Source organism: Dipteris shenzhenensis, chromosome 18 (assembly GCF_047967505.1).
Source record: "Dipteris shenzhenensis isolate YYH24624 ecotype China chromosome 18, Dip_SZ_1.0, whole genome shotgun sequence".
In the NCBI taxonomy this organism is placed as follows: Eukaryota; Viridiplantae; Streptophyta; class Polypodiopsida; order Gleicheniales; family Dipteridaceae; genus Dipteris; species Dipteris shenzhenensis.
Genome location: NC_141613.1, coordinates 4,664,743 through 4,692,540, shown reverse-complemented (window position 1 = coordinate 4,692,540; position 27,798 = coordinate 4,664,743). Strand labels below are relative to the sequence as shown.

The window sequence follows — 27,798 nt, the reverse complement described above, 5'->3', positions numbered from 1 at the left end:
AGGAGAGAATAAGATTTTAGAAGGTAATTTTGTTTTGTAAAATCTTCTTGATTCTATGAAAATTGTGTTAGAGCTATATATAGCTTGCCCTAACTTGAACTAGGTCTCACCTATATATATGTAACTAGTGATCAATATGAATCAGTCTTTGGGAGTCTATTTGGTGTGTCTATGATCTCTTCTTCTTCTCTCTCAACATGGTATCAGAGCTACAAAGGTGTTGCTATTGTATGCTCACTGTAATGAAGAAAGATAGGAAGTATTAGTTGTTGATTTGATTACATAGTGCTTTCAGTATCTCATTGCTTATTTTCTCTTGTCGATTTTGACATGTCTAACTTGATGTGGTTTTTTGGAGGTCTTTTGGTACGAATTTGAGAAAGTTATCAATGGCAAATGGATTATGGATCAATTTGCAAAGCGTAGCACTCGTCGTGCTCTTCGTTTTGAGCACTTAAACGCCCTAATTAGACTTCGAAGCAGAAAGTTACTTCAGTTTTCATGACAACTACTTTTTTCTTGGTTTCGTGATCGACACACTCATATTGCTTTTTGCCAAGAATCTCGTGGCTTCGTGATAAACATTTTAGTCTCGTGATTGGCACGAGCGTAGTGTTTTTTGCTAAAAATACTTCCGTTTCGTGATTGACAAGTTCTGCTTTTCTCTAAAAATATCGTGGTTTCATGATCAACAAGCTCAAAGCGCTTAATTCTTGGCATGCATGCTATTTCTAGTATACTTTCATCTCACGTTCTATCCTTTTTTGGCATATCTCGAGTTCTATATTCTCAAAGCACCATTGTATTCTCAATCGTTGACGTGAGCTCTGACAAATGTATTCTCCTGAAGTATGATGGCAACGTCTATAATCATCAACGGCTTTCCTTCTGGCCAACAATCTGTTCCTCTATTTCAAGGACACGATTTTCCTGGTTGGAAAGTGAAGATGTTATTGATACTCGAAGGTGATAATCTTTCAGATATTTTTCTTGGTGATCTCATTTGTCCATCCCAACCTGTTGATGCAACTCCGAATCATGCTCTTGTGACTCAAGGCCCTCTCTTTGAGAAATGGAGATTTGACTCTCTAGATCATCTTGGTTATGTGATGCTGTTATATGTTTTCTATTCTTACATCCACTAGTTGATATATTGACACTTGATAGTGATTACGGGATTCACTCGTAGTGATTGCTATAGTAGTAGATTATGCTGCAAGAAACGTTCATGATGTTAGATGTTGCTTTTGAGTGAAATTTAGTTTACACCTGCATTGTGTATTTTGAATGTTCTTTATTTTGCAAGTGTATTTTGAATGCTCTTTAATTTTAAGTTTGAGTTGAGCGCTTACAAAACAATTGTTGCATGCACTAGATCGTTACACTGTCTACACACCCATCTCTGATTCGAGCACTTGATAGGATTGAGTGATGAAGAAATCTGAGCCCATGCAAGCTCTAAATTTCTTCGTTATCAAATCATATCCCGAATACTTGACCTTCTTTATGCGAGCTGGCCCGATCTCAATCAAATGACACGATCGGAGGTGAGGCAGATACTTGAACAATTTATCCCTCAAGTATTTGGAGATCCAGTAGGACAATGGGGATTATACGAGAAGGTGAGCATTGTAGCCTTGCCCGAAAATGGAGAGGTGAAGCTTGCACTCTGGATGACTGAATGGAAGGCATCACAAATATCTAAATTTAGAAAAAACCAGAAGGAGAAAGGGTTCGTTGAAAGGGCAACAGCCAGTGCCCTGGTCCATATGACTAAGATGGCTAGTGGTCCAGAAGCAAATGCTGACCTAGGCCAAGTTGAAGGGAGAGAATAGATAGAACTATGTACTGCATTTGCCGACATGTGCTCCCACACAGTACACTTTCCATTGCAAGCATTGACCTTGCACGAGTTGGTGGGCAAGGGAGGAGAAGGGAAGGTTTTCACGATATAGGTGCAGTTTCCTTTGTAGTGCCTTTGTGTTTGCCACTACATTGCCCTTCACTCTCCTCTTCCCTTCTCCTTCTCCCTCCCTTCTCCCCTCTCTTCTCCCTTCTCCCCCTTCCCTCTTTCTCTCGCAGAAACACATTGCAACAATCCGAGAGCCGCTTGAGTGAAACATGTGGATCGCTCGTGCCTTGCATTGCTCTCACAAGGTGTAGATTGGAGTGGAGGCTCCATCGGCATTCCTTCAAGATCCCCATGACACGTGAGTCACCATCCAGACCACATTTTTGGTGCCACTCTCGGGGAGTTCAAGGTTTTTTTTTTGCTTTGCATTTGCCTTCCTTCATAATCTACCCATGGCACATGGCTTCAATCTTAACTTGGAGATTTGTTAGTGGAGTTTTAGGAGAGGAATGAGGGAGGAAGTGTGAGTTGGACAAAAAGGAGACAAAAACTATCATTTTATATTTAAAAGCATTTTTTAGTATAGGAAGCTTGTTGTCGAGGTTTGTTAGTGTTTTGAAATGGTAGGAAGATAGTTTGAAGGATTGCTAAGGAGTGTATGGTGTCAAAACTCACAAAAAACAACCAAGAATGATGAATCACGCTGAAAAATGAAATCGTTTTGAGTGTTGACAATCAGCTCTCTAAGAAATCTCTCATTTTGCACTCGTGTTGTTTTTCCTTTTTTGCACTAAGTAGGTAGACTAGTTAATTTTTCATTCCCCCATCACAAAAAACCTTGAACAAAAACTCCAAAACTGTCAAGAACCATCAAAAATCAGTCAGCGACATAGTGCAGTCCTTTCCCCATGGGTCGATGTCTTAGTGCTATCCCATCGACTGCGGTCACCATAGCACTATCCCACCGGTCAAACTTCATTGACCTATGGCGTTTGAAGTAGTTAATGACATGGCATGCGAGCCAGCTGATGTGACAGGTGAGCCACATCAGAGGTGGCAAGATAAGAGAGGGTGACACGTGTTGTGTTTTGGCTAGTGCCACATGTCATAGATTTAACCACACCCGTGGAGATAAGGTTCTCCAAAATATTCAAGATTCCATCAAAATCTTTGAAGATTCTGTTGACAGGTCCCAGTCTGAGCTAACAGGTCCATCAAGTGATTGCACTGTTCATTGGAGTCATTGGTTTGTCGCATTGTAGAGCTTTCCCATCTGAGTCTCCTACTTATAGAGAAGGCATTGTTGCATATATAGAGGGAGTCAAACACTACTGGTCGCATGGTCGTCAGAGGTAGAGTTCATCGTTTTGTGAGTAGGAGCTTTGTCGGCATCTTTGAGATTGGAGGTACTCGTTGGACCCACCTTACATGTGTCCCTTTCCCCTTCTCACAGATGCTTCATCTACACTAGCAAGAATTTGAATGACCGACATCGTTGCAAGAGTGCCAAGATCTAAACCTGCCGCCGCCAGGGGTGACAATCCGCGAGTAACTCCCGGCGAGAACATTGGTCTAAGCTAGTTCGAGTGGAACCATCCCAATGGAATTGGCTGGAGTGGTGGCTGGTGGACTTAGAAGAAATACGCAGGCAAGACTGATGTCAACGAAAGCGGGAACGAAGAGAAGGCAGATGTGGAGCGGATGAAGCAGGACCGAGTGACACCGGTGCGCTTCTTTGAACCAAACGATGCGGGATCTCTGAAGATGCCACAAGCAACAAGAAGGAAGAGAAGAAGGAAAACAAAGAGCAAACTGAGAGAATTTAGTCAGAGTGCTCTAAGTCTGGGTCAAGATAGGACAGCGACGATCCTGCGGATATGAATAAAAAGTTCTTAGTTCTTTACTTGGCTATCATGCGGCTGTGTTTCATGAATATTGTGGACATTCTACTTGCACAGGTTCTCAACCTTGGCATAGCCTAAAATGATTGTAATGCACTTGCATCACACTAGTCTGACTTCTCAATAGGCCACAGTTGATATTTATGGATTTTCATAGTCCACCATGAGTGCCATGTGTTCAAGCATTAATAGTGTGTGGGGTTATCGTGGAGTTAGCACGGATTCCTAGAGGCACCAATACATGCAACCACATGTGGATGGGGGTTGCAACCGCACATTGTATATCCATGTGACCAACATCTCTTAGTTGTTCTATGCTATTCTATGCATTCTTTTCACGTGTTCGGATTTCACAAAGATGTCTCTTTCTGCATTCTTGAGTCTCTATCTATTTCTTATTCGCATGAGTATGTGTTTAGTCTATCCCATAGCGTCTTCCTTTTAAAGCATTAAAATAACCCTTTTTTAACTCCCCGACAAAGTATAAGATGTTATGGCTGCTCCCATGCACAGTCATGAAGCCTGTACATGTTCCAACTCACTATGGTCTAGCTCATGTAGAGGAGGAAAGAGAGAACAAGGCTCACCTATGAGTGGGAGCATGTACCATGACCTTAGACTTGTATGACTTCAAAAGGGGGCTTAGAAGGAGAATAATTTGTGTCTGTATGGTGCAATACCAAGGACAAGCTCAACACCAATCTTGCAAGCCCAATGCATCTTGAAGGAGACATCAGCTCCAAACCTATCAATGCACTACTAAATCATTCAGTATTCTAGGTGTATGAGTTGCACCTCTAGGCCCAAGTTGATCAGTCCTACTGCCATGCATGTGGCTGGTCTCTCCACAATGAAGTTGAGCTGAAGGTAATTGAAGCACTATAGTGAGTCACAAATCTATCCCCTACAAGCCCATTCACTTCTCCATCATGTGGTACCTCTTCTCTCCCCTCATGTAATCAAGTAAAGAAGGGGTCCATAGCTCCTCTCCCATGGAGGAAAAATGAAAACCCCATAAAGGGCAAGTGTGGGAACCAACCATAACAGTGGATCCCCCTTTCTAGGGCTTCAAGATCAACACCATCATCTCTAGAGCTATCGAGTATGAGTCTAGAATCACCTGATAATTCCATGTTTCAAGCCTCCAAAACTCAGGGTTACCTAAGGCGGGGCTGACAGAATAAACGCCTTTTCCCTAGCTCCTTCAAGGAGGCTGTTTCTTGAGAAAGGGATGGACTAGGTTGCAGCTAACAAGAGGAAACATCAGCTTGTGAAGGAGTGGGAAAAACAATCTTCCTCACTCTTACCTAAGGGTTGGAGAGCATGGAGGCAGAGGAGCCAGACGGGCTTTTTGTAGCCATCAGGAAGAAGGAGGGAGGGGGAAGGTGGAGGGAAGGGAAGAGGGGGCGGGAAGAGAGGGTGATTGCAACAAGGAGAGTGAGCGGGGGGGGGGGGGGGGGAGAGGGAGAAAGCGAAGAGGAAGGAGGCAACAAGGAAGTCTGGAGGGGGGAGGGTAATTGAGAGGCATCTCATCCCCATGGTAACTCCAATGCCACGCTATTATGTCGGTACCTAAGAGCTCTGAGCCCCTAATCCTGAATGAGGGGGAAGGTGGATGGAGGGGATAGTGGCTATTGAAGTAGTGGGGACTCTTGCATCCTACTATGTTGATGCTGAGGAGCTTTGGGCCCCTATCAGGGGGGGATCCTTCAAAAGATCAAATAAGGTCTCATCCTTTGGAGTCTAGGGTTGACATCAGGGGGCACTCCCTAACTGTTCCCCCTAGCTGCCTCATGTTCTGTTTGCACCTTCTCTTTGAGACTGGCACACCACTTTTGATTCTTCATAGCCTTCTTCATTGGCTCTTTCTTGAGTAATCATCTATCTGCACTATGATCATTCACAACATCATGCTTTGCTGATGAATGTCGGTATTTCACATACACTAGTGCAGCAATAGCTGGTGATACTTACGTGTACGCTTATCATCATTTCTTTTTAGCTTTCACTCTAAATAGATCTAAAAACTTTCATTCGTATCCACAAAGTAAAGAGGACGTCTAATGTATGTTAAGGTGTAACTACAGTAACAATACTTTACATCTACACTTATCACTACAGTGGCAAATCTAATCACTCATTGAAACTTCTAAAAGATGCTCAATTGACTCATGATTTATAAACAACAATCATAATCAAAGAAGGGATGCTCATAAAGATGTGTACATGCAAGTTAAACCAACTTATGGGCTAGCAAATGGCGGTGATGGGATTTCCATAGCTATTCATGACAACAATCAAGGCAAAATATGAATTCAATTCCGAATAAACAGATTTTAAAATGCAAAATAGATATGAAAATAAGAATGCATATGCCTCAATATTACACTTAAAATGTGTGCGTGAGCATGTGGATGCATGCATGTTTGCATGCGGGTGTGCACACGCATGCATGCATGTGTGTGCGCACATGCACGTGCATGTGTGTGTGTGTGTGTGTGTGTGTGTGTAGATTAAGAAGTCCCATCAATGATTGAGCCTTACAATTAATTCCATCAATTGGATAAAAAGTTTTTTTAAAGGTAAACATACCAAAAAAAAAAGTTTAAGACATCTAAGTTGAAAATGCAATAACCAAAGTTTGCAAAAAAAATCACCAAAATTAAGAATTTTCAATAATATTGAGTTTAAAACACGATATTGAAAAATGATGTCAAATCCTCAAGCAGTCCATGTTCTGAGGTCAAGGTCCATTTACCTGCCACCATCCAAACAAACTAGATGTTAGAACATCATAGTTACAATTGGGTAGATAGGTAATGCCTATTTTCCCCAGCTTGTTATCGCTTTACCTAGGAATATAGACAACCATATGTATTCTTAAATTATATATATATATATATATATATAAAGTTTAAGTCACAAGTGGACTAAGGAGCAATGAGTGCATGGGTTAAGAAGGGATTAGTGAAGATATGGGAGGATTAGTGTCCTTGGTGCGTGGGTTGATTAAAAAGATAGTGTAAAGGAGATATTTCACGGGGGGTTACTTAAAAGAATAATTCATAGTTGGGGAAGTATACATGTGTGTGTGTGTGTGTGTGTGTGTGTGTGTGTGTGTGTGTGTGTAAAGAAATGTGTTTTTATGAGATACATTTACTAATCAAAATTTGTGTGTGTGTGTGTGTGCGCGTGTGTGTGTGTGTGTAAATAAATAAGTGTTTCTATGAGATACATTTACTAATCAAAATTTGTGTGTGTGTGTGTGTGTGTTTAAAATTAAAAACCTTTTAACAACACAACACACGAAGCTTAGATAAGGGTGGATAAAAAATTATTTATTACGTGGTTGTTCATAAAACCAAAAAGTTGGTACAAATGTGTTTTAAAAAACTTTTATTTAAAAAAAAATGCCGGTGCAGTCCTGACAAGCATCTTATTTACTAAAGAGGAGAATCTGCATACCTGCCACCATCCAACAAGAAAACATGATAAGAACCAAGTTAACTTAAATTGGGAAGTCAGGTGTCATAAACCCTCCTCCCTTGTTATCGAGGTCACAATAAATTAGAAGCCTAGCCATAAACTTAACCAACATTATGTAAAAGATTGAAGTGTAAAAGATGGGTTTTATAAGAGTGGAAATGTGCAATAATAAACTTGGTTACAAATAATGATAAAGTGGAGGGTGGGAAACATTTACTTGAGGGAATAAGTAAGGGGCAAAAAAAATTTTGGGAGGAGAGGGGGATTTTGAGAATTAGAAGTACATATATGTTGAGGGTGAGAGTTTTGTATATATGTAGTAAATGAGTGCATTTATAGAGGAGCATTATGGTTAGAGAGGGAGCAGAAATGTAGAAAGAGATAAGGGAATATTGTTACATATGGAGAAGGGTGTGGGAAATAGGAAGGAGTACTAATTGAAGGTAGAAATTGAAAAAAGGGATTAACTATCCGGGAGTAATGAGCATAAATGCAAAAAAACATAATCTTTAAAAGAAGGCTTAAAGGTAAATGTTAGAAAACAAGTTATACATTAGGAAAAAAAGTTAAATATGGAGAACCTAAGAAAAAAGGTAAGGAGAAAAGGTTGGTGAAAAGTATCAAAATTTGAGTGAGAAAATAATAAGGTACACATTAGGAGTGGGGATAGAAAGTGAATACATCAACTAGGAAAGGGTTAGGTAACAAGGAGTTTGAGAGTTGTAATTGTAAAGGAGAAAAAACTCTATAGATTAGAGAGGGGAAGAAAATATATAGAGAGAGAAGCTGACAGTTTTATAGAGAAAGAGGGTTAGAAGAAGGCTTCTTTTTCCAAAAAAGCCAAGGAAAAAAGGATTTAAATTAGAGAAAATACTTGATAAAATGAAAAAGGAGGGGAAATAGCATAAAAGAAAGTTTTTATTAATTAAGTCGCTAACTAATGAAAGGGAGATAAAGGGAGGGGGGTTCTAATAGTTAAGACGTATAAAAAGGGAGGGGGGAGGGGGTCTAATAATTAAGACTTATAAAAAGGGAGGGGGGAGGGGGTCTAGTAAATGAAGGAAGCAAAAGGGAGGGGCGAGGGGGTCTTTGAACGTGTGAGGCCATGGTCGCCGTGCATAGCGGAACACACGCAGAATTCGAGGGCCACGGGGGTTGCAGAGCAGTACGAGAAACTGAGCTCTACACAGTCAGAGTGGCACAAACTATACTGGGAGCATACTGCAGGGAAAAGGCCGTAGGAGGTTGCACGTAACGAGGTAGGGTATGGGCAGCACCACAACAACTGTCTCAAGGACACAGAGGGGAAAGGAGTGCACATGTGAGTAAAGGCTCCATGGGCATTGGGCGCTAGGTAGTAGGTAAGCTTAGCGTAAGTGAGGAGATAATTGGTATAGGGGGTTTAAATAGGGAGAGGTGAGCAAAGTTGGGAGAGGAGGGTGAGGCCCGAGAAAAATTAGGGTGGCAGACACCCTTTAATGATGAGGTCATGTAGATATCGAGGGGGGGGGGGGGGGGGGAATATGGTAGTAAGTGCCAACGGGTAGGGACTAGGTGAAATAGAACAAATAGAATAGGTTTATAAAAATAGTTATTGGAAAAAATCGAAAAAAAAATTAATATGAAGTAAAAGGAGCAAAGTAAAAGAAAAAAAATAAAGGGAAAAAAGAATAAATTTACGAAAAATACTATAGGGAATAAAACTAAAATTTTAGGAGAGGGGGAATAGGAAAAATAAGGGAATACTTAGGAAAAGTTTAAGAAAACATTAGAAAAAATTAGGGAGAAATAGGAAATAATTAGGAAATAATTAGGGGAATAATTAAATTAGAAAAAATTAGGAACAAACTTAAAACTTAAGGAAATTTGGTAAAATTTTGAGAAGGGAGAAGTATTAAAAAAGTAGAGGAAATTAGAAAAGAAATTAGATGAGAAACAAGAAAAAAGAATTGTAATGAAATTAGGCTAAAATAAGAGAAAATTAAAGAAAAAAGGAAGTATTTAGAAAAAAATTAGGAATTTAGGAAAAAATATAAAAATTTTTGGACAATGGGAAAAATAGGGGGAAGTGGGAAATTTGGAAAAAAGGGAATTTAATAGAAAAATAAAATTGAACGGGATAAGGAAAACTTTACTAAACAAGGAAAGTGAGGGGGGTTTAATCAAAGCAAAAAATAATAATTAAAAAATAAAATTTAAACAATTGATTTTTTTATTTTTTAAGTGAGGGGGGTAAGGTGGGAATATAAGAGAGCTAGGGTTCAAAAAGGGAGGAAGGGGTAGAAAGTGTGTGTGTGTGAACATCTTCATAAACAAATCTACTTACAACACAATAGCTCCCTAAGAATTTACACACATGGCCTTGCATACACAATGTTAGCTAGAGTCAAAACAATCAAAAGCTTGTATTTCCTTGAAAGACCTTCAAAACAAGATCTTCTAGAGAATGTAAATAGTAAACAATGAATGTGAAATGGGAAATACATCATCCAAATTTCATTTATCAAAATTAACACTTTGATAATATAATACTAGAACGTAAGATGTTTACCCAGATATGAGTTGGATATAAAAAAGACACCAAACTTAATGGCATCTCATGCTATGTGTTAATAAGAAACTAATACTCTTAAACATCAAACATATGAACTCCCCTTTCTTTTTTGGTGGCTTGACCAACCCCATTTTTTATTTTTTTTTAATGCAAAAAAAAAAAAAAACTTTTGCTCTGGACTGAACCATTTGCCCCGGGCCTTGCCTTCAGCACCCGATCTTTATCGCAACAACAAACCCATGACTTTTTCCCCTCGGAGATGATCCCTCGATCGATCGTCACTACCAACAACTACTACTACTGTTGTTGCTTGCCATTGATGTCTCCCCTCCTCCGGGAGGACTCCACGATGTGATTCAACGCTCCTCGCTCTGTAAATCCTGGCGCAACAGGCAAGCTCTTCGTCCACTCACTGACGTGCGCGAATGTCGCGATCCATCCTCAGAAACGAGCTCTGCCATCGCAACTACTGTGCCCTAGAGAATCCCAAGGGCAGAACGACATGGAATCCATGGGATGTTGTCGATTCGTGAGCTTGAATTTTTGCATCGACAGGGTTACGATTGGTAGTGCTATGCTTCCAGAAGGGGAGTGTTGCTCATCGTCACCTGCTGATGATGATGGAAAGCTTGGTGATGACTTTGATGAGCTATCGAATTTCTCGAGCGACTGCCACTTCCAACCATGGAATCATCCAAAGGGGAGTGCATTAAGACAAAGAAGGAGACGGATTTATGCGAGACAAGTGACACCACATGCCCATTAGTTGCTAAAATTCCACAATCGAGATGATTGCATCTACCAACGAGATTTCAAGGCCTTCTCAATTCCTACTTAGTAGTGGGAGGCGAGCTAGGCGAAGGGGAGGGGCTTGAGGTGATGGAGGGGAGGGGCTTGAGCCAACGAGCTTCGAGCTCTATGTCAAGAAGAAGATGGTGATGAAGATGAAGATGAATAAGACAGTCACTGTGGAGTTTTCATAAATTGTGTGTATAAATGATAACATTGAACCCTATACTTAGAGATCTAATACAAAAAAAGAACTCGGACTACTTTGTTCCGCTCACCTAAACTACAATCGCTCGCCTAGATCCGCTCGCCTAAACCATGGCCGCTCGCCTAAGTTCTTATTCCAATGGAAGCCATCCTGAGAAATGGTGGCCATGAATTAAAGCAACGAGACTCTAGGACATTTGCATCACTCTAGATGCTCATATATTTTGATTTCATGCCAAATTCGACAGAGGCAACAAACAAGTGAGACAACACATTTTAGTTGTAACACCAAGGAAGAAGACTCTATGTTCCAAGCTCTAGGACATGCACTTGAATGAGCTATTTGATTTGACCTCTCATGCTCTCAAAGTAGGCTATGTAAAGAAGAGCATTTTCAAATCTTACTTGATGCATCACAAAAATTCATATTAATACATTTCACATTCTCTCCAAAAAAACAAAATCAAGGAAAGGGGTTAAATGTATATTGTAATCACCATTTAGTGACCAACAAAACCTTCACAAAATACGTTGGTCAAGTTTTTTTAACAATTTGACAAGAAAGATCAAGATATTTCTTCTTAGAGGTTCCAAATATTGGCGTTATTAACTCTTGCAAAAGTCATGACAAAATACATCACATTACAATTTAGAGAAGCAACTCCTATATACAACTCACGTTCAGAACACATTTGGTGTAACAATACCACAAACAATAAGTATCTCGGGATTATCATTTGCATATTGGACAAGACCACTTTATAGCTTATATATGCATTCTTAATGCCCAGCCTTTGTTTAAGAATAGGGGACTATATTGGACAAGACCTGCATTCTTAATGCCCAGCCTTGCTCACCTTGTTTAAGAAGACTATTACATGTATGAATAGTTTGTTTCCAAGGATAATTCTTAATACGATGGATCTTTCTCTGATTGTCCCTCCATCTCCTGGCTAGTTGAGTACTCGTTGCTACTGGAGATCGATAGCACGTTCACTGGCTTTGAAAGCTGAGATCTACCCATATTGCGGTTCACATCTCTGCTCATCTGGTACTCCCCGCTGGAAGCAGAACGGTTCATTCCATAATCACTAGTGCCTCCGCTATACTCACTGCCATACTCCCGACTTTCAAGAGCCATACGGCGAAATCTTTTCATATCAGCACTATAGTTGGAATACTCTGTGCTTGTCAAAGAACCGAAGGCATGGCTGTGACCAGGCTTTATTCCATTATTTAGATCTGAAAGGGCAATATCCTCCTCCAACGCTCTCACCACCTGTCGACAGGAATAGCAAAACCATGTCATCCCATCCCCTTAAAATAACTTCACTGCACAAAGCCATGCTCTTCACTTTTTTATGCTGAAGGGGGTAACAGATGTTGATTAGATTTTTACAAGGACATATCAAATAACTGTACAAATGGAGTGAAGCCCCTAAGGATACAGCTCTTTCTAAACAACTGTAGAAATGGAGCTGATGTTCATTTAATTCTCTCTTTCAACAACAACAAAAAATTCTTTCAACACTGAACCCCGTGAGGTGATGGCTTGAATTCAACTCAAGGTGTTAGGAGCAGTGGCACTCAATAGTGGAAAATCTCAATGAACAAGCCGATTGATAATTTCAAAAACCTTACCTCAGAACATCAAAACCAGGAGCACAACAATAGCCTATCATTGGTGCATCTGAAAATTCCCTCGTCACCCCTTTGCCCCACTCATCAGATACAAATTTCATAGCTTTTCCTGTTCTTTTTTGGCCCCCTTTTTGTCTCTCTCTCTCTCTCTCTCTCTCTCTCTCTGAGAACAAGAAGCAACTTTCGAGCAGCCTCACAACAGCACACACACCACTTAGCAGTAACTGATAGGCCTGCCTGCACATCACAAATCAATTTTCCTACTAGTCCCGTAGCTTGCATATGAGCTCCCATGGATGATGGAAGTTTTGCACGCTCCATCATCATAATTATCAGTCTCATTTTTGGGACAGATCTTCCGAATCAATGTATCAGGGAAAGACTCCAAGACTCTCATTTCACTTTAGTGTTCCACCACTTTGATTTTAGCCCACAAGATTGGAGAGAATCCAAGACAGATTTTCCAGGCCCAACTTCTAGAGGATGCTATGTCCATTTTTGCGAGTGGAACCAAATTTGCACAATAAACTCACATAAATCACAAGGTTACAAAGAGAAGCTCAATCTTTGAAGGACCACACAGAGGCTCATTAGGAGAGAAGCTGAAGGAATACTAGTGTCAACATGAACTCCTAAAAGTGCAAAGACACAACCAGATTCGAATGTGTAATAGCTCTTCCCTATATTCCTCTGCAAGGTGATGTGATTTTGTTCGCACACAAGGGGGTGTAACTATTACTAGGACTTTGATGCAAGGAGGATTGCTTCGTCGACAAGAATGAAAATTTGCACAGAATCCTTGGAGCTATTTAATGATATGAAGGATCCTGCTTCTAGTCTTAGAATATGAAAGCAAGCTAGACTAAAATTAGTATCATGAAAATACCACGTTATAAAGCAAGCTATGTCAGAATATGGCGTGCCCATATGTGATATCATATGGAGGATCAAAGTAGACTAACATGACCAAGAGTTGTGAGAGCAAGTCGACATAAAAAAGATTGTTCATTCAAAAGAGAGAAGCCTCTTAGATAGGCGAAGGAATACAAGGTGCTTCCTTCTCCAATATGTCACATATGATGTCACAAGATGAATTTCCTATAACAAATGCATGAATCTCTCAATCACATCAACCACACCTAACAAATAACGCATTACACCAACACACATACACACCTTATGTTCTCATGGATACTCATATGACCCTAAGACTCTATGTACTCCATACAAAGTACATCACTTTGCCCAAGGCTACATGCGTGGGAGGCAGAGGGTCTTTTTTACTAGGTGTTGATGAAGATGCAATCAATTGACTGAAAAATGGAAAGGGGGGAGAGGACAGAGGTGAAAAGGAGGGGGGGAGGCTGATTGTCAAAAACATTTCTCCTACACATAGAGCAGCCCTCCTTTTTGCCACCCAACCTCGGATCCTAGTCCTCCACAACCATGCTCTCTCCATCGCAAGGTAACTTTGAAGAGGGGAGCATAGTTATGGAAGTGTAGGTCTTTGGGTGAATATTTCCCCTATAGGGCTATGGAAGAGTAGATCATTGGGCAAATCTTTCCCACGGTAAAGTTACACATATTAGCCCATGCTCTTCAATGAGTTTAAGCATACTTAAAGTTCATACACAGGTTTTTTTTTTTACGCTAGAATTTGAGAATTCCAACCTTGTACATGGCTCTAGATGACTCATGCCGATCGACTTGAGTACTTGGGAGGGCTAAATTTGGATCTCATATGAGAAAGTTATGTTTGCCCTTAAAATTTACCTTGCTCCACTATCTTTCCCCTCCAAACTTCTTGAGATGTGGAGTTGTCTCTAGCATCCCTAAGCCCAATTATTGCCACTTGGGACTCTTATGGGTGTCACGTGTCCAATAATGGACTCTCATTACTTTATGCCCACTTTGGGCCTTGCCAATGCACCCCTTAAAGTATTGCCTAGCCAACCATAGGCCATAGCCCTTTTACCTTATGATGGTACTCTGCCACATGAGACTCCATCTATTGATGTCTCCCTCTTGCAAAAAATGTCTAGCCCTCATGGTTTCCCGCCTTTCCACAACCAAGCCAAAGGCTTCCACAATTACTGTTGATGTAACATTCCCTTCACAAATTTGTACATCTATGCTTCATGAAGTCGCACTATAAAAAACCGCAATAACCAAATCATCAAGCATGATGTAAACACACCTTCCAAGTTCCTCACTGTCAGCACCTTCACAGATATGACTTCATTCCCTCTCTAACGGTGACAGTGTCATGACAAGAGAAATCACTAATCTGTGATTAGTAGACATTAAAACATTATTATATATTATACGCCAATGGTGTAACATGTATTTGTATTTATGGACACCGATCGATTTGTTATGGCAGTGGATCATCTCAGTAGATAGGACTAGTCGAGCTGGAGCCACTGCTTTAGACAGCATCGAATTTGGACATGTGATACTTATTCTATTAATAAAAATGTGCACACGTGTCTAGGTCCTAGGGGCAATAGGAAGGGAAGGGTGCATTAAGGTGCATTGAATGGTAGATGCATGGGTCATAGGCTAAGGGTAGGTGTAAATGGGAAGACAGAACTTGAGTGATCTCAAGGGACATTAATGAAAGGGTATCACCCTTTCATTGTGAATTTCACGTAGCATTCTTCATTCACCTTGCATTCATCCACTATCTCTCACACACCTTCCATGCAGGTTGAAAATAGAAACAAGAGTACTCTCACGAGGGCGCTCTTCCCCATTGGATGGCATTTAAATTCTGCATGCATTGCACACATTTGCATTCTCGAAAAGTCTGGTTCTTCACATTTAGTATCAGAGCTTGAACGATCCACTACCAGGACAAAAGGAGGAGGAGCGAGCACGAGGCAAGACGCAATCATGTAGGACAGCAACCAATGCGGAAGGGAGCCGCATGAGAAGGTGGCGCATAGAGAAGTGCCACGGAAGGCATAGCGGGAGAGCACTATGGAAAGACGTGAAAAGGCACGTTTAGTGAAGCACCGGCCGAAAGGCAACACGCACCTTTTGTGGAGCACCGGGCGGAAGGCAACACGCACGAAACCCCGTGCACGGGACCCCGCGGAACAAGGTTGTTGAACGAAACATGTGTGCACAGGAGGAGGGCTGCCAAACGCTTGAAGACAAGCACGGCAGGCTCCGAATTTGGCATCTCTAAACGCAAGAAAACGAGGGCCCGTACGTACTCTGAAATCTGGAAACAAGGTTGAATTTGGAACGCTGAGATAAAGGCTTTCTCTGATTTTTATGGTCTTTGGACGGGGAATGGGGTGTCCTAACGGGATGACTGCCCCCGTGCGAATAGACCCTTAAACCCTTAGACCGTGGGGAAAAGAGAAACCCCCCGTTCTCCCCAACGGAAAGTTGGATTGGAACAAGATTTTAAGGAAGTGATCCACCCATCAAGTACCCCCTATAACAGTATGTAGAGCACCAATCCGCTCAAAACGAGTAGCCCAAACGGAGCACACCGGTTTACAGCAGAAATACAAGAAGAAAAGCCTAAAAGAGAAGGAAGAAAATGTCATTTGAAGTGCTTTTTCGACACACGCGAAGCGGGAGTCGGATAAGTACCACCAACTCTACAACACTTGACATTTGCTGTAAAACAAACCCCTTTTCTGAAATTACAGCAAGTCATTTCCTCTCTTGTATTACTAAAAGGAAAGAATGGAAGGAGAAGGGATATTTAATAATGAACTTGTCATTTTTCCTCCATTACCAGAAGGACATAGGCAGAGAACACCATCACCTCCTCCTGAAGAGGATAATGTAGATGAGAGTTACACACATATTAATTATGATAACCCACGTATAGAATTACCTTCATCTCTCCTTCAAGAATCTCTTGATAGGGAGTTTTCCTTTAGAAACAAAGGGAGAAATGAGTTCATCCAAGAGCAAGGCGCTAAGTTTACGCCTTTAACTCAAATTCCCATACACATGGATTATAATCCAAGTGCAAGAGGGAGAGAGAAGTCTCTCATTGATAAGCTGGTTTCTCAGCTTAGTCATATGATTAAACAATCCATTATGACAAAATTAGAGACGAAGAGAGTGCTGAATTTTGGGGATGACGACTTAAGTACCCCCTCAAAGAGAGCTAAATTCCAACCCCGAGAGAGAATAGAATTCCCAAAGTATGATGGAGCAAGAGAGGCAGATAAAATCCTCAATTGGATTCGCCATTTTGAGCTATATTTTGCCCATCAAGATAAGACCGACCATGAGAAGCTTGCTCTTGCCACACTGCATCTACCGAAGGATGCCTTGATGTGGTGGTCCTTATTACAAACGGGAAAAGAGCCTATTCTTCAATGGTCCAAATTTGTAGAGCAGCTTAAGGCCACTTTCATGCCTCCGAAACATAAAGAAGAATTGACCTTCCGCTAGGAAAGGTTCAGGCAATTCAATAACGAGAGTAACGCTGAATTTACAGCTAGGTTTTGGAAACTCTATTTAGAGTTGCCTGAGAAGAGTGAGGATGATAGAAGGAAGAAGTATTTAGCAGCCCTAACCCTGAAAGTGAGGTATGAGGTTGAAATGTTCAACCCAACCACCTTGAAAGACCTCACTAAATTGGTTGAGATTGCAGAGAGGAAATTGAATCCTCGTAAACCCTTCAACAAAGGAAACTTGGAGAAAGCTATTGTACAAAATGTTAACATCCAATCACGTCCTGGGTGGATACCATTTCCTTCCACGACTGACGATGAGAAGAAAAAACTAATTAAGGAGGGTAAATGTTTCGGATGTAAGAAACATAAGCCAAGGCATCCATGGCATAAATGTCCTACTCTATTAGCCAAAATTGCCAAAACGAATTCTGTAAAAGGGAAAGGCAAAGCATCCAAGCAGGAGGGTGAGGCTTCTACCTCTTCATCCCAAGACTCTACGGTGAACATAGAACCAAGAGTAAATGCTATCCATTCAGCCAACACTGGTGTATGGATGTGTGAACTGAATAGAGAGTAGGGATATTCATTGTGGAGTATAGACCTATAGGATGAATAGGGCTGAAATAGAAGAGTTGGAAAAAGAGATTGAAACTCTATAGTTTCTATAGACTAAGTAGTTCTCCATCGCAAAATCATCTATAGCCAAGGTCTATCTAGCTCAATGAAACATTTGGGTGAGAGAATCATTTTAATACTGACCAGTTTGTTGAGAATATGTTTCAACTTATTGAGCAGGTTACTAGAAAGAGAGTATTCAGAAGAGAATTCTGAGTATGAAGAGATATTGAAGAGGCACTGCAATGGTACTTCTGCATTTTGAATATCCAGCATCAAGAGGAATCAGAACTTGAAGATGGGATTTAAGTTTTGATTCAGAAGAGATCGTGTACTACCAAGAGAAGACTATTTGCAAATTATGAAGAGGAGATGCAAATGCAGAAGTAAAAGAGAAGCGTACACAGGAGAAAGAGACAAGAGAGGATCAAGAAGAGGACTTCTGCCCATTCAAGCAATAGGGAGTGTCATGACAAGAGAAATCACTAATCTGTGATTAGTAGACATTAAAACATTATTATATATTATATGCCAATGGTGTAACATGTATTTGTATTTATGATGGACACCGACCGATTTGTTATGGCGGTGGATCATCTCAATAGGTCGGACTAGTCGAGCTGGAGCCACTGCTTCAGATGGCATCGAATTTGGACATGTGATACTTATTCTCTTAATAAAAATGTGCACACACGTGTCTAGGTCCTAGGGGCAATAGGAAGGGAAGGGTGCATTAAGGTGCATTGAATGGTAGATGCATGGGTCATAGGCTAAGCGTAGGTGTAAATGGGAAGATGGAACTTGAGTGATCTCAAGGGACATTAATGAAAGGTATCACCCTTTCATTGTGAATTTCACGTAGCATTCTTCTTCACCTTGCATTCATCCGCTATCTCTCACACACCTTGCATGTAGGTCGAAAATAGAAACAAGTACTCTCACAAGGGCGCTCTTCCCCATTGGAGGGCCAATTGGCATTCGAATTCTGCATGCATTGCACACATTGGCATTCTCGAAAAGTCTGTTCTTCACAGACAGTGACTCAACCATGGTAGAGGCCAACACTGATCTTGAATTAGCCTGGTATGTGCGATGGATGCAAGAAATTCTTGTATATGAAGGCTTACATTTCCCAAGTGCACAGGATCACCTATGTAATACATATTGCTCCGATCAATACTAGTGCTAGCCTCTCTTAAAGTTTCTGATTTTCACATGAGCAAATAAAAGACTCCGGTGCCAGGGACCAAGATTTGAAGTAGTCTTTTGACTAAACTGCTTCTCTACTGTTTCCAGGCAAGCAATGAAGATTTCTTTGCAGGTTTGTGATTTTCAAATGAGCAACTATAGGCTTCCATGCCAGGAACCAAGATTCGGAATTTTCTTTTTCCAATCTCATTCTCGCCCATTTCCAGTCAAACAATAAAGACTGAGGAAGATGTATGAAAGACCAACCTGTCCCATCTTTGGTCGCTTGGCGGCAGAATGGCGAATACAAGCTGCAGCAGCCTCCATCATTCGCAGCATTTCCTTGTGGTCATAAGCACCCAGAGAAGGATCGGCCAAGAGCTGGAGGTCTTCTTCACTGTTTGTTTGTGTGAGCAGAGGGCGTGCCTGCACTACAGCGAATTGTTGGTTATTACTGATTTCAAAGGTAGTATTAAATCAACCATTCACTGTCATTTGCAACTTGCCTGTACTAGTCAAGATTCCTCAGCAGCTCATACTTACCCACTCCACCAAACTTTCTTCACCGAGTGGCTTTGTCTGATCCACAGGCTTCCGCCCCGTCACCAGCTCCAACAGCACAACTCCAAAGGAGAACACGTCTGACTTTTCTGTGAGCTTGCCACTTGAGGCATATTCAGGAGCCATGTACCTGATGTGGAGTTAACATAACAATTAAAACACTGAATTATAGATCTGCTGAGCAAAGAGTGCATCAAATGAGATCGCATTCATAAGAGCATACCCAAATGTTCCCATCACCCTGGTGGTCACATGAGTATTTGCATCTAAAGTCAGTTTTGCAAGTCCAAAATCAGAGACCTGATTTCACAGAAGAAAAACAAGCTCTACAGTAAATGTGAATTCAACGATTCAGAATATCCAGGAAATCACGTAAAGGCATATAAATGAGTTTCCTCTAAGCTGAGAATGGTCAGAATATTTACTTGGGCATCAAAATTGTCATCCAGCAGAATGTTTGAAGATTTTATGTCACGATGGATGATTCGAGGGTGACCTACCAGGTTCAGTAAAGGAAACTTCAGCATTTTGACATGCTAGGACAACGGCACAATCCATGCACTCACCACAAACTACAGTAGGAGTAACAAATCTTACAATCTTCGTGGAGATATGCCAAACCCCGTGCAGCTCCAGTTGCAATCTTTACCCGAGTAGGCCAATCCATGACAGGCCGTCCCTTTCCTGTACAGATGGTGCATATTAATAACGTGCAGAAAATCAAGCAACCAATAACATGTTTAAAGCAAAAGGCAGGAGACGCTTACCATATAGATGATATTCCAAGGTGCCATTGGGCACATATTCATAGACAAGCAACCGCTGACTATCCACTATACAATAGCCAACTAGGGACACAAGATGCCGGTGATGAACCCTACTAATGATTTCCACTTCTGCACGGAATTCTTTCTCCCCCTGTCCCCCACCAACTTTCAATTGCTTAACTGCCACAAGCTTCCCTTCTGGTAAGACTCCCTTGTACACACATCCAAATCCTCCCTCTCCTAGGAGGTTGGATCTTGCAAATCCACCTGTTGCTGTAGCCAACTCTTCATATGTAAACCAAGACTTAGAGCCTCCCAAGCTGGGGGGTCCAGCAGTGGGAGCTGGGGGGATGGGTCCATAGCCATTTCTTGGAGACGGAAGAGTTGGCATATGTATCATAGCCTCTGCACCTGCAGGAGATGGAGGACCCCACTGCTGCTTCGTGTCGGGCCCATAATAAGAATCTTCAGCAGAAAAAGAGGAAGTAGTAGGCTAGTCAATATCGGAACTTGATATGCAATACTTTCAGATTTTCAACCCAAAAAAAAAATTTATGAACTAGTAGTAACCAGGACAGTCCGTTTCATATGTACAAGTTCCGTGTCTTTTGGAATTCAAACTTGCAGAGGACTGCTCTCTTTGAGTACTAGGTACAGGTCACGATTGAAACTTGTCTTTGGGAATTCAATTGCTAAAAGCTGAAAAATAGTTTTTGCATAGCCGCTGATGGCTTAGGCGAGGGAAGACTTCACGAACTCTACACATTGTGATTATGAATACTAAATAAAGTGAACAAGGGGAACCATCTAGCTACAACATTAAGAAATGTTGAATTCCAGGGGTTGAAAACCTATGGAAACATTGAACCACAGGCATGCCGCATAAATCGAAATTCTGTGCCTTGAGAAAAAAAAATCGAAATTCTGTGTGTGCGACCAAAACAAGTTGAATGACGATTTTGTGGAGTCTTGTATACCTGCAGTCAGTGAGACCATTTGATCCTAAGACATGTTGGACACAATGGTCACGGTGTCCAATAGCTACAGACTTTTTGAGTTCGTATTGTTAGGATGCGAACATCCAGAGACTTCGAATAGAGGAGCTCCGAATGTGTGGACATGAACCGTGCACACACCTCGCAAAAGTGTTTACTAGTATGTGACTCTAAGATCCGATGGTTAAATCGCCAGTTCCATCCTGAGCCAGCCATAATTGGCAAATCTACATATGCCATCATTATATTGCTAGAGGAAACGCTTGAGACTTACTTAGCTATCTAGGGGCCAAGGGGAAGGAGGATGTCATTTTTGAATCCAGCTTGAGTGGACTGCTCGCTTTTGAGTACTAGTACACTTGTCATTCATAGATTGTTAGGATGCAAATGCCCAAAAGACTCTCATGGAGGGAGGACTGCGTATACATGAGCCGTGGACGAACCTCGCAAAAGGGTTTACAAGCACATGACTTCAAGATCCGGTAGTTAAATGGCCACTTCCAACCTGCACCAACCAGTGGTATATATACACATGCCATAATTATATTGCCAACTCAAACGCAACCTCGAGATTTACTTTGCTGAGCAATTTAGGGGGGAAGGGAAAGGAGGATAAGATGCTCGATCGTCTACAGCAAAACGGCAAAGTGTTGTACCTTTAAAATGACCAGACGGAACTCCAGGCGGGCCGTAGTATCCTCCGGGATAGAATTGCTTTCTCTTTTTCCTCTTGCAAAGGCAGAAGAGCAAAAAGAGAATGACAGAGATGGCAATCGTACCAGCGACAGCAATGCCGACAAGAGTAGTAGCGGAGACGGTGGAAGTTGATGAAGAAACGGAGGAGGAAGTTTTAGAGGTGGAGGGGGGAGGAGGAGACGGCGGGGAAGCCTTGATTGGAGTTGGAGTGGTAGGGGGAGGGGAAGCCTTGATTGGAGTGGTAGGTGGGGGAGGGGAAGAGGTGGAAGGGTTAGTACCAGATGTTGAAGGAGGTGGGGGAGAGGAGGTCCGAGGGGGAGGAGGAGGAGTGGTGCTACCAGAGGTTGAAGGAGATGGAGAAGAAGGTGATGTAGGAGGAGGAGGAGGAGGAGAAGTTGATGTAGGAGGAGGAGGAGGAGGAGAAGCTGTAGGAGGCGAGGCAGAAGCTGCAGGAGGAGGGGTGGAGGGAGGAGGAGCAGAAGGTGGTGGAGCTGAGGGGGGTGGTGGAGGTGGAGCTATGGAAGGAGGAGGAGCAGGAGGAGGAGGAGTTGGCTGTGATTCAGGAGGAGCTGCTTTGCTAGTGTTCGTGGAAGAAGGAGGAGAAGCAGAGGGAGGGGAAGCAGATGGAGCAGTAGAAGAAGGAGATCCATGGGGAGTTGACATGAAGCCCAATTGGATAGTGGTGCTGCTGTTTGCAATGGCCTGATGGGCACAACAGAGATCGACCCGACAATAGGCTCATGTATTTGGCTAACTCACAACAGCATCTCACAGCTTCATGATCCAGGAATGGGAGTTGGCTATGGCTTTTCTCAGACGAACCCACAAGCAGGAAATGCAGGTATGTCAACTTGGGAATGCATGCCAACCCGCTTCTTCACAGCTTCGTGATTGGGAGTTGGCTATGGCGATCCTCATATAAACACACATGCAAGAAATGTAGCTTTGTCAATTTGGGCATGCATGCCAACCAGCTTGCTTCTGCTCACAAAAGCTCAGCTGCACGAACCATGGGAGCTCAAACCTTGATCGTGTTTGTTCACGAGAAAGTCAAGAATTGGGCCTCAACCAGCGATCTCGCAGCTCAAACCCACAGGCGAGAAATGCAGCTATGCCAATTGGGCATGCATGCCTGCAACAAGCTTCTGCTGCGCTGCTGCCCACGAAAGCCCACCTGCAACAACAGCCATAGGAGCTCCAATCTTTGTAATGCTTGTTGAAGAGAAAGCAAGGGAATAAGAATTGGGCGATGCTGCCCTGCACAGAAGCGCACCTCCACCAGCAGCAGCTCAGAACTACACCTCAAAACTGCGCCGTTAGCAACGTGCAGAGCAGGGACGTGACCTTGGGCATTTCAGTTGCCCAAAAGCGAGAGCTTTGCAGGGGACGACCAACTGCATCAGCGACGGAGCTCCTAAGAACAGAGCTGTTGGGCGAAAAACAAATCGAAACGACGGAATGTTGTCGCCCGCGTCAGTGCTTGGACACAACTCGGCATGCTCTTTTCACAACGACAACAAACGCCAGGGTGGTTCCGGTTGACAATTAGAAAGAGATGGAACAGGGCTGTGTCTCGGACGTGGCACCTCCTCAGCTTCGACAGGGGCGTCTACGGCCATGTGGCATAACCTCGTCGCTCGTTGAGTGCCAGCTACGCGCCACCTGGGCTGCCGGGCCCGCAGTGTGTGTGCCACGTGGGAGTGCCAGCCTATAGAATCGTCGGAGTAGGCGCCGTTTTCGACGCCATTTTCACACGACGTGAGAATGACGAGCCTGCCGCTACGCCCTCAATCTCCGCCCATTTTATTTTTTGAATGCTTTTGCACTAATGTCAATGCTTCATTCTATTTAATTCCACCGCGTTTTTCGTTCCCGCCTAAAGAAAGAGAACCTCCTCTCTTCTTTCCAAGCGCGTGATGGGTGGAAGCCTGACCCCATAACGGTTTCTCCCACCCAGCTTTGGTGGTGCCATGTGCACACAACTAATGTTGTAGTACCTCATGGGATTCTCTTGAGGCTTCAACCAAAAAAAGACACTTGGACTTGCCTTCCCTGCAAGGTGTTCTCAATTTCTTGTTCATATCTCAATGGGATGACTTTTGGTTTGCTAAAAAGATTTAAAAGCACAAGAAACCAAATGCATGAGTGAAATCTCATCATAACATCCTTTTTCGCCCCCAAAAGGGAAAAACCAAGGCGACTCAATGGCAAGATTTTCTAATCAGTTGTACAAGGGTCCATTCAAGCACCATTCATATTGTAAATATAAAACATGTGCTAACTGCTAAGAAGTCAAAAAGCATCAACAGAATGGGTGAGCAACGAGGTGCAACTACTTACTCTAGATCTAGTTAGACAAAGACACCTAGAAACAACTATATAAAGCCACCCTCACACCATCCAAGGCTATTACGTGCTCAATCATCAATGGGGAAAAAACCAAATATATGGAATGTAATATGAATGTGCATTTATTAGCTTCAAGGTTGGAGTTTCTTCATTTGACACAACATAACCATCGTAGTCAGTGTTTGTTAGAGTCTTGAGTCAATCATGAGAGAGGATCCTAGTGCGGAACCACCTTGTCAAATTGGAGCCACAATAGCTATCGCTTGTGGAGCCAAGAGTCTAGTAATGAAGTATCAACAAAATTGAATCAGTCCTAGGAAAAAGAGCGCTTACAAGCAAGAGTAAGTATTAGATCCAAATCATGCAAAGACACCTAGAAATGGCAATATCCTCACTCCACCAATATTACATAGCAATGGCACGAAAAATTGCAAAATGAAGTGCAAGGATGTGGATGATGTGCATTATCAGGCTAAAAGTAGAAAATACATGATTCTTTATTTAACAAAAGAAGACATCCATCATGGTTATCACTTGTTTGTCCATGAGTTCTGTAGCATGGGCCCAAGTGATGATCATGGCGAAGGTCCGCCTTATCAAAATAGAACCACAATAGCTACAGATTACGTAGTGAGGGATGCAAATGAGGGGTTGAACAATCATGATGTTGAAGCAACGACAAACCTTAAGCAAGCCTTGGCCTTGTAAAGGAGCAAAAGGGACGATATGTGACAAGATAGCATGCTAAAAAGGCTCGCCATAGGATACGAGTTGTGGGACCAATGCACACACTGCCAAGGGCATTAATGGTATATGCCATCAAGATTAATTGAGAGACTCTTTGGATCTTGCCTCTACGAGTTATGGCTTTTGCAAAGGAAATGATTGTTGCTTATCGTTTAACCATCAATTATCACCTACACTAATGCATTATGGGTAAACCCACTAGTTTGTAGGGAAGCATCTACCGATAATGGTTTGATAGCGTAAGCATGTGGCAAATCGAGTTGAAGAAGGCCCATCCTCAATGATTCGAAGTACTACATTTGTAATCAGACCAAGGGTCAAGCTTTGAATAAGAGGCACAATGCACCAATCCACCTCAACAACCAGACATTACTCAAACCAAGCGTGGTGTGGGTGCAATTGTCTCATTGCTAATGACAACTAATGGTGGGGACAGAATTCATTGTGGGGACAATTGGACCAAAGATTTATAGTATGATTGACATAAGTTTGCAAGAAAATTGGTGCCAAAACAAATGCCAAATGAAATTTGTTGTTTTATGTTAGAGAAGTGAAGGATAATGTAGTGTTACAATTTTCAAACCCACACTTTACGGGTTCTATATATATATTAACGAGAAGGAGTATTGTAACTTAGCTAAACAACCTCTAGCAAAGGGTGAATGATGTGAGGCCATAAATACACTGAGAGAATCCAAATAGTAGCTTCTGAAGAACTCTTGGAACATGCTAGAACAACGAAGAAGGGAGAAGTAGCCTAGAAAAGGGACAAGTACTAGAACATGCTAGAACAACGGAGAAAGGAGAAGTAGCCTAGAAAAAGGACAAGTACTAGAACATGCTAGAACAATGGAGAAGGGAGAAGTAGCCTAGAAAAGGGACAAGTACTAGAATGATGGAGGAGGACTAGGAGCCCCAAGATTAAAACTTGATTAGGTCAAAAGAGAGCAATAAGAAAGATCACATGAGAAAAAGGATGACCTTGTAAAGTATATTTCAAGAAAATTAGCCACCATCCAAGGACAATAGGTGACGTACCCAAAGATAAAAAGGCTAGGCCACATGACCACATAAGCTTGAGACAATCTAAAATAGTGCAATATTTGCAAAGGAGAGTCTCACAACATGGAAAAGCATTGGTTCAAGCAAGACCCTCCTCAAGAGTTCATGTGAATGGAGCAGATCCCCTAAAGACAATCATTTTAACAGAGCACCGCATAAAATAAGACATGCAAAGGAGAACTTGCAACCCAACAGAAAAGGGAAATTTTATCTACTATGTCTGCATAGACACTCTGTTATGTCTACATAGACAAAGTTCGTTAGATGGTTGAGTATATTTTCTAGACCCACCCATACAAGGACATAATAAATCCATATGGAAAGGGAAAACAAGAAAAAGGTAAATCCCAAAGTAGTTATTTTGTATTAATCCAAATGAGTGAAGCAAGCAAGGAGAAATAGGAGTAGCTATAGTGGTTGGATGTAGTTAGGCAATGGGTGAATTTTCTTATAGAGATAACCTTGATGGTATTATCACCATCAAATACAAAATCAACTTTCCTGTGTACCAATGACAAGTCCCTCTTGCAAATAATGAATCACAAACTCGTTTTGAGCTTGGTTATGGGGTTTTGAGCTTCCTAGTACATGCCCGATCCTTCTAAGTCCTTTTCACAAGCTATTAGGGCAAGAGCCAAGCATCTCAAGCACCCTTTGTCTCCTGGTGTTTCCCCGATGAGGATGAGTGAAGGTTTTGAGTTGTTGGTGGGCAACCAAACGGCGAATGGGCAAGCCAAGCATGATCATGTACGCGGGGTTTCTGCTCTTGATGGGGAATAGATCTTGTATGTTGCAGCAGCTTTCAAGAGGACTCAAGGCAGTTCTCTCAGCTCGAGGATATGGAGGTGTTGGGGCTTCTATAGGCCGAAATGCAAAAAAGAGCTAGAGATGTTGAGAGGAGAGGATTCTTTGAGTGTGCTCGAAAGCATGGTTCATATTGTGAAATCTCCCTTGAAGTTGTGAAGCCTGAGCTTGAGAGGTTGGCCTTTGGTGGTGTTTATCTGTTTTTTAGTAGTTGGAAATTCCTCAACTTGAGGAGTTGCATGAACTGCTGTCGTTTGAATGTAAAATCCATGCGCCTACTTATGTTGCTAGGTTTATGGGTAAGGGATTCTTTCTTCTTTGGAGGCTATTAGGGATATCTTATTGGGGAAGTCTTTTTGTTTAGCGGTGCAGCAATTCTGGTTATACCATGCCGCACCTGACTTTAGTGTCAATGATTTCATGTATCATGACTATCCTATCTGGGTTGAGTTTTTGAGGTTGCCTTAGTGGACGACGGGAGCTATGGGTTATCTAAATAATGCACTTGGGAAACTTCTTTTCTTCTTGTCATTGTCTAAAGCCGTATTTGGTGTTAAGAAGGCATGGGTATTATGGGATAGAGCACAGGAGACCCTGGATTACATTACAATTAGGCTATTTGAAAGTCTTTCTTATGAAGAGTTTGGATGGCAGAATTCCTGAAGAGGCATGGAGTGGCAAGAAGCCCTCTTACTCTCATTTGCGTATATTTGGGTGTGAGGCATATGCACATGTGCCAAAAGAGCTTCGAAAGAAGCTAGATCCTAAGTCTAGGAAATGCATCTTTCTGGGTTATGGTGAAAGTGGAGAGATGGGCTATCGTCTCTGGGATCTAGAAGCAAAGAAGATCATATGCAGCCATGATGTAGTCTTCAATGAGAAGAAGATGCATAAGGCACCCATGAGGGATGTGGAAATGAGGAGAATCACTTTCCATGATGTGAATCCACATGCATATGTTGATAGACAGCAAGCTGTCCATGCTCCAAATGTGCAAGAAATGGTACCACCAAGTACTCCCACAGGTATACAATCAAGGGTAGATGATGGATCATCTATTGGTGGAAATGATGAGCCAAATGTGGCTGATATGCAGATGGGACAACAAGCTGAAATGCTCTTGAGAAAATCATCTAGAGTGTCTAGACCGC

The 27,798-nt window shown here is 42.1% G+C and overlaps 1 protein-coding gene across 1 annotated transcript; it reads right to left on the bottom strand.

Annotated features, from left to right (window-relative positions):
• Positions 1-11,664: 11,664 nt before the first annotated feature.
• On the bottom strand, positions 11,665-22,348 carry LOC147890725 (proline-rich receptor-like protein kinase PERK15). Its single transcript, XM_087389800.1, has 8 exons — positions 21,646-22,348; positions 19,995-20,459; positions 19,825-19,911; positions 19,653-19,723; positions 19,451-19,527; positions 19,210-19,357; positions 18,934-19,092; positions 11,665-12,068 (listed from the first exon to the last, which is right to left on the bottom strand). Exons 1-8 carry the CDS (start codon positions 22,346-22,348, stop codon positions 11,700-11,702), a joined length of 2,079 nt encoding a protein of 692 aa, XP_087245926.1. The 3' UTR covers positions 11,665-11,699.
• Between the last annotated feature and the right edge of the window lie 5,450 nt (positions 22,349-27,798).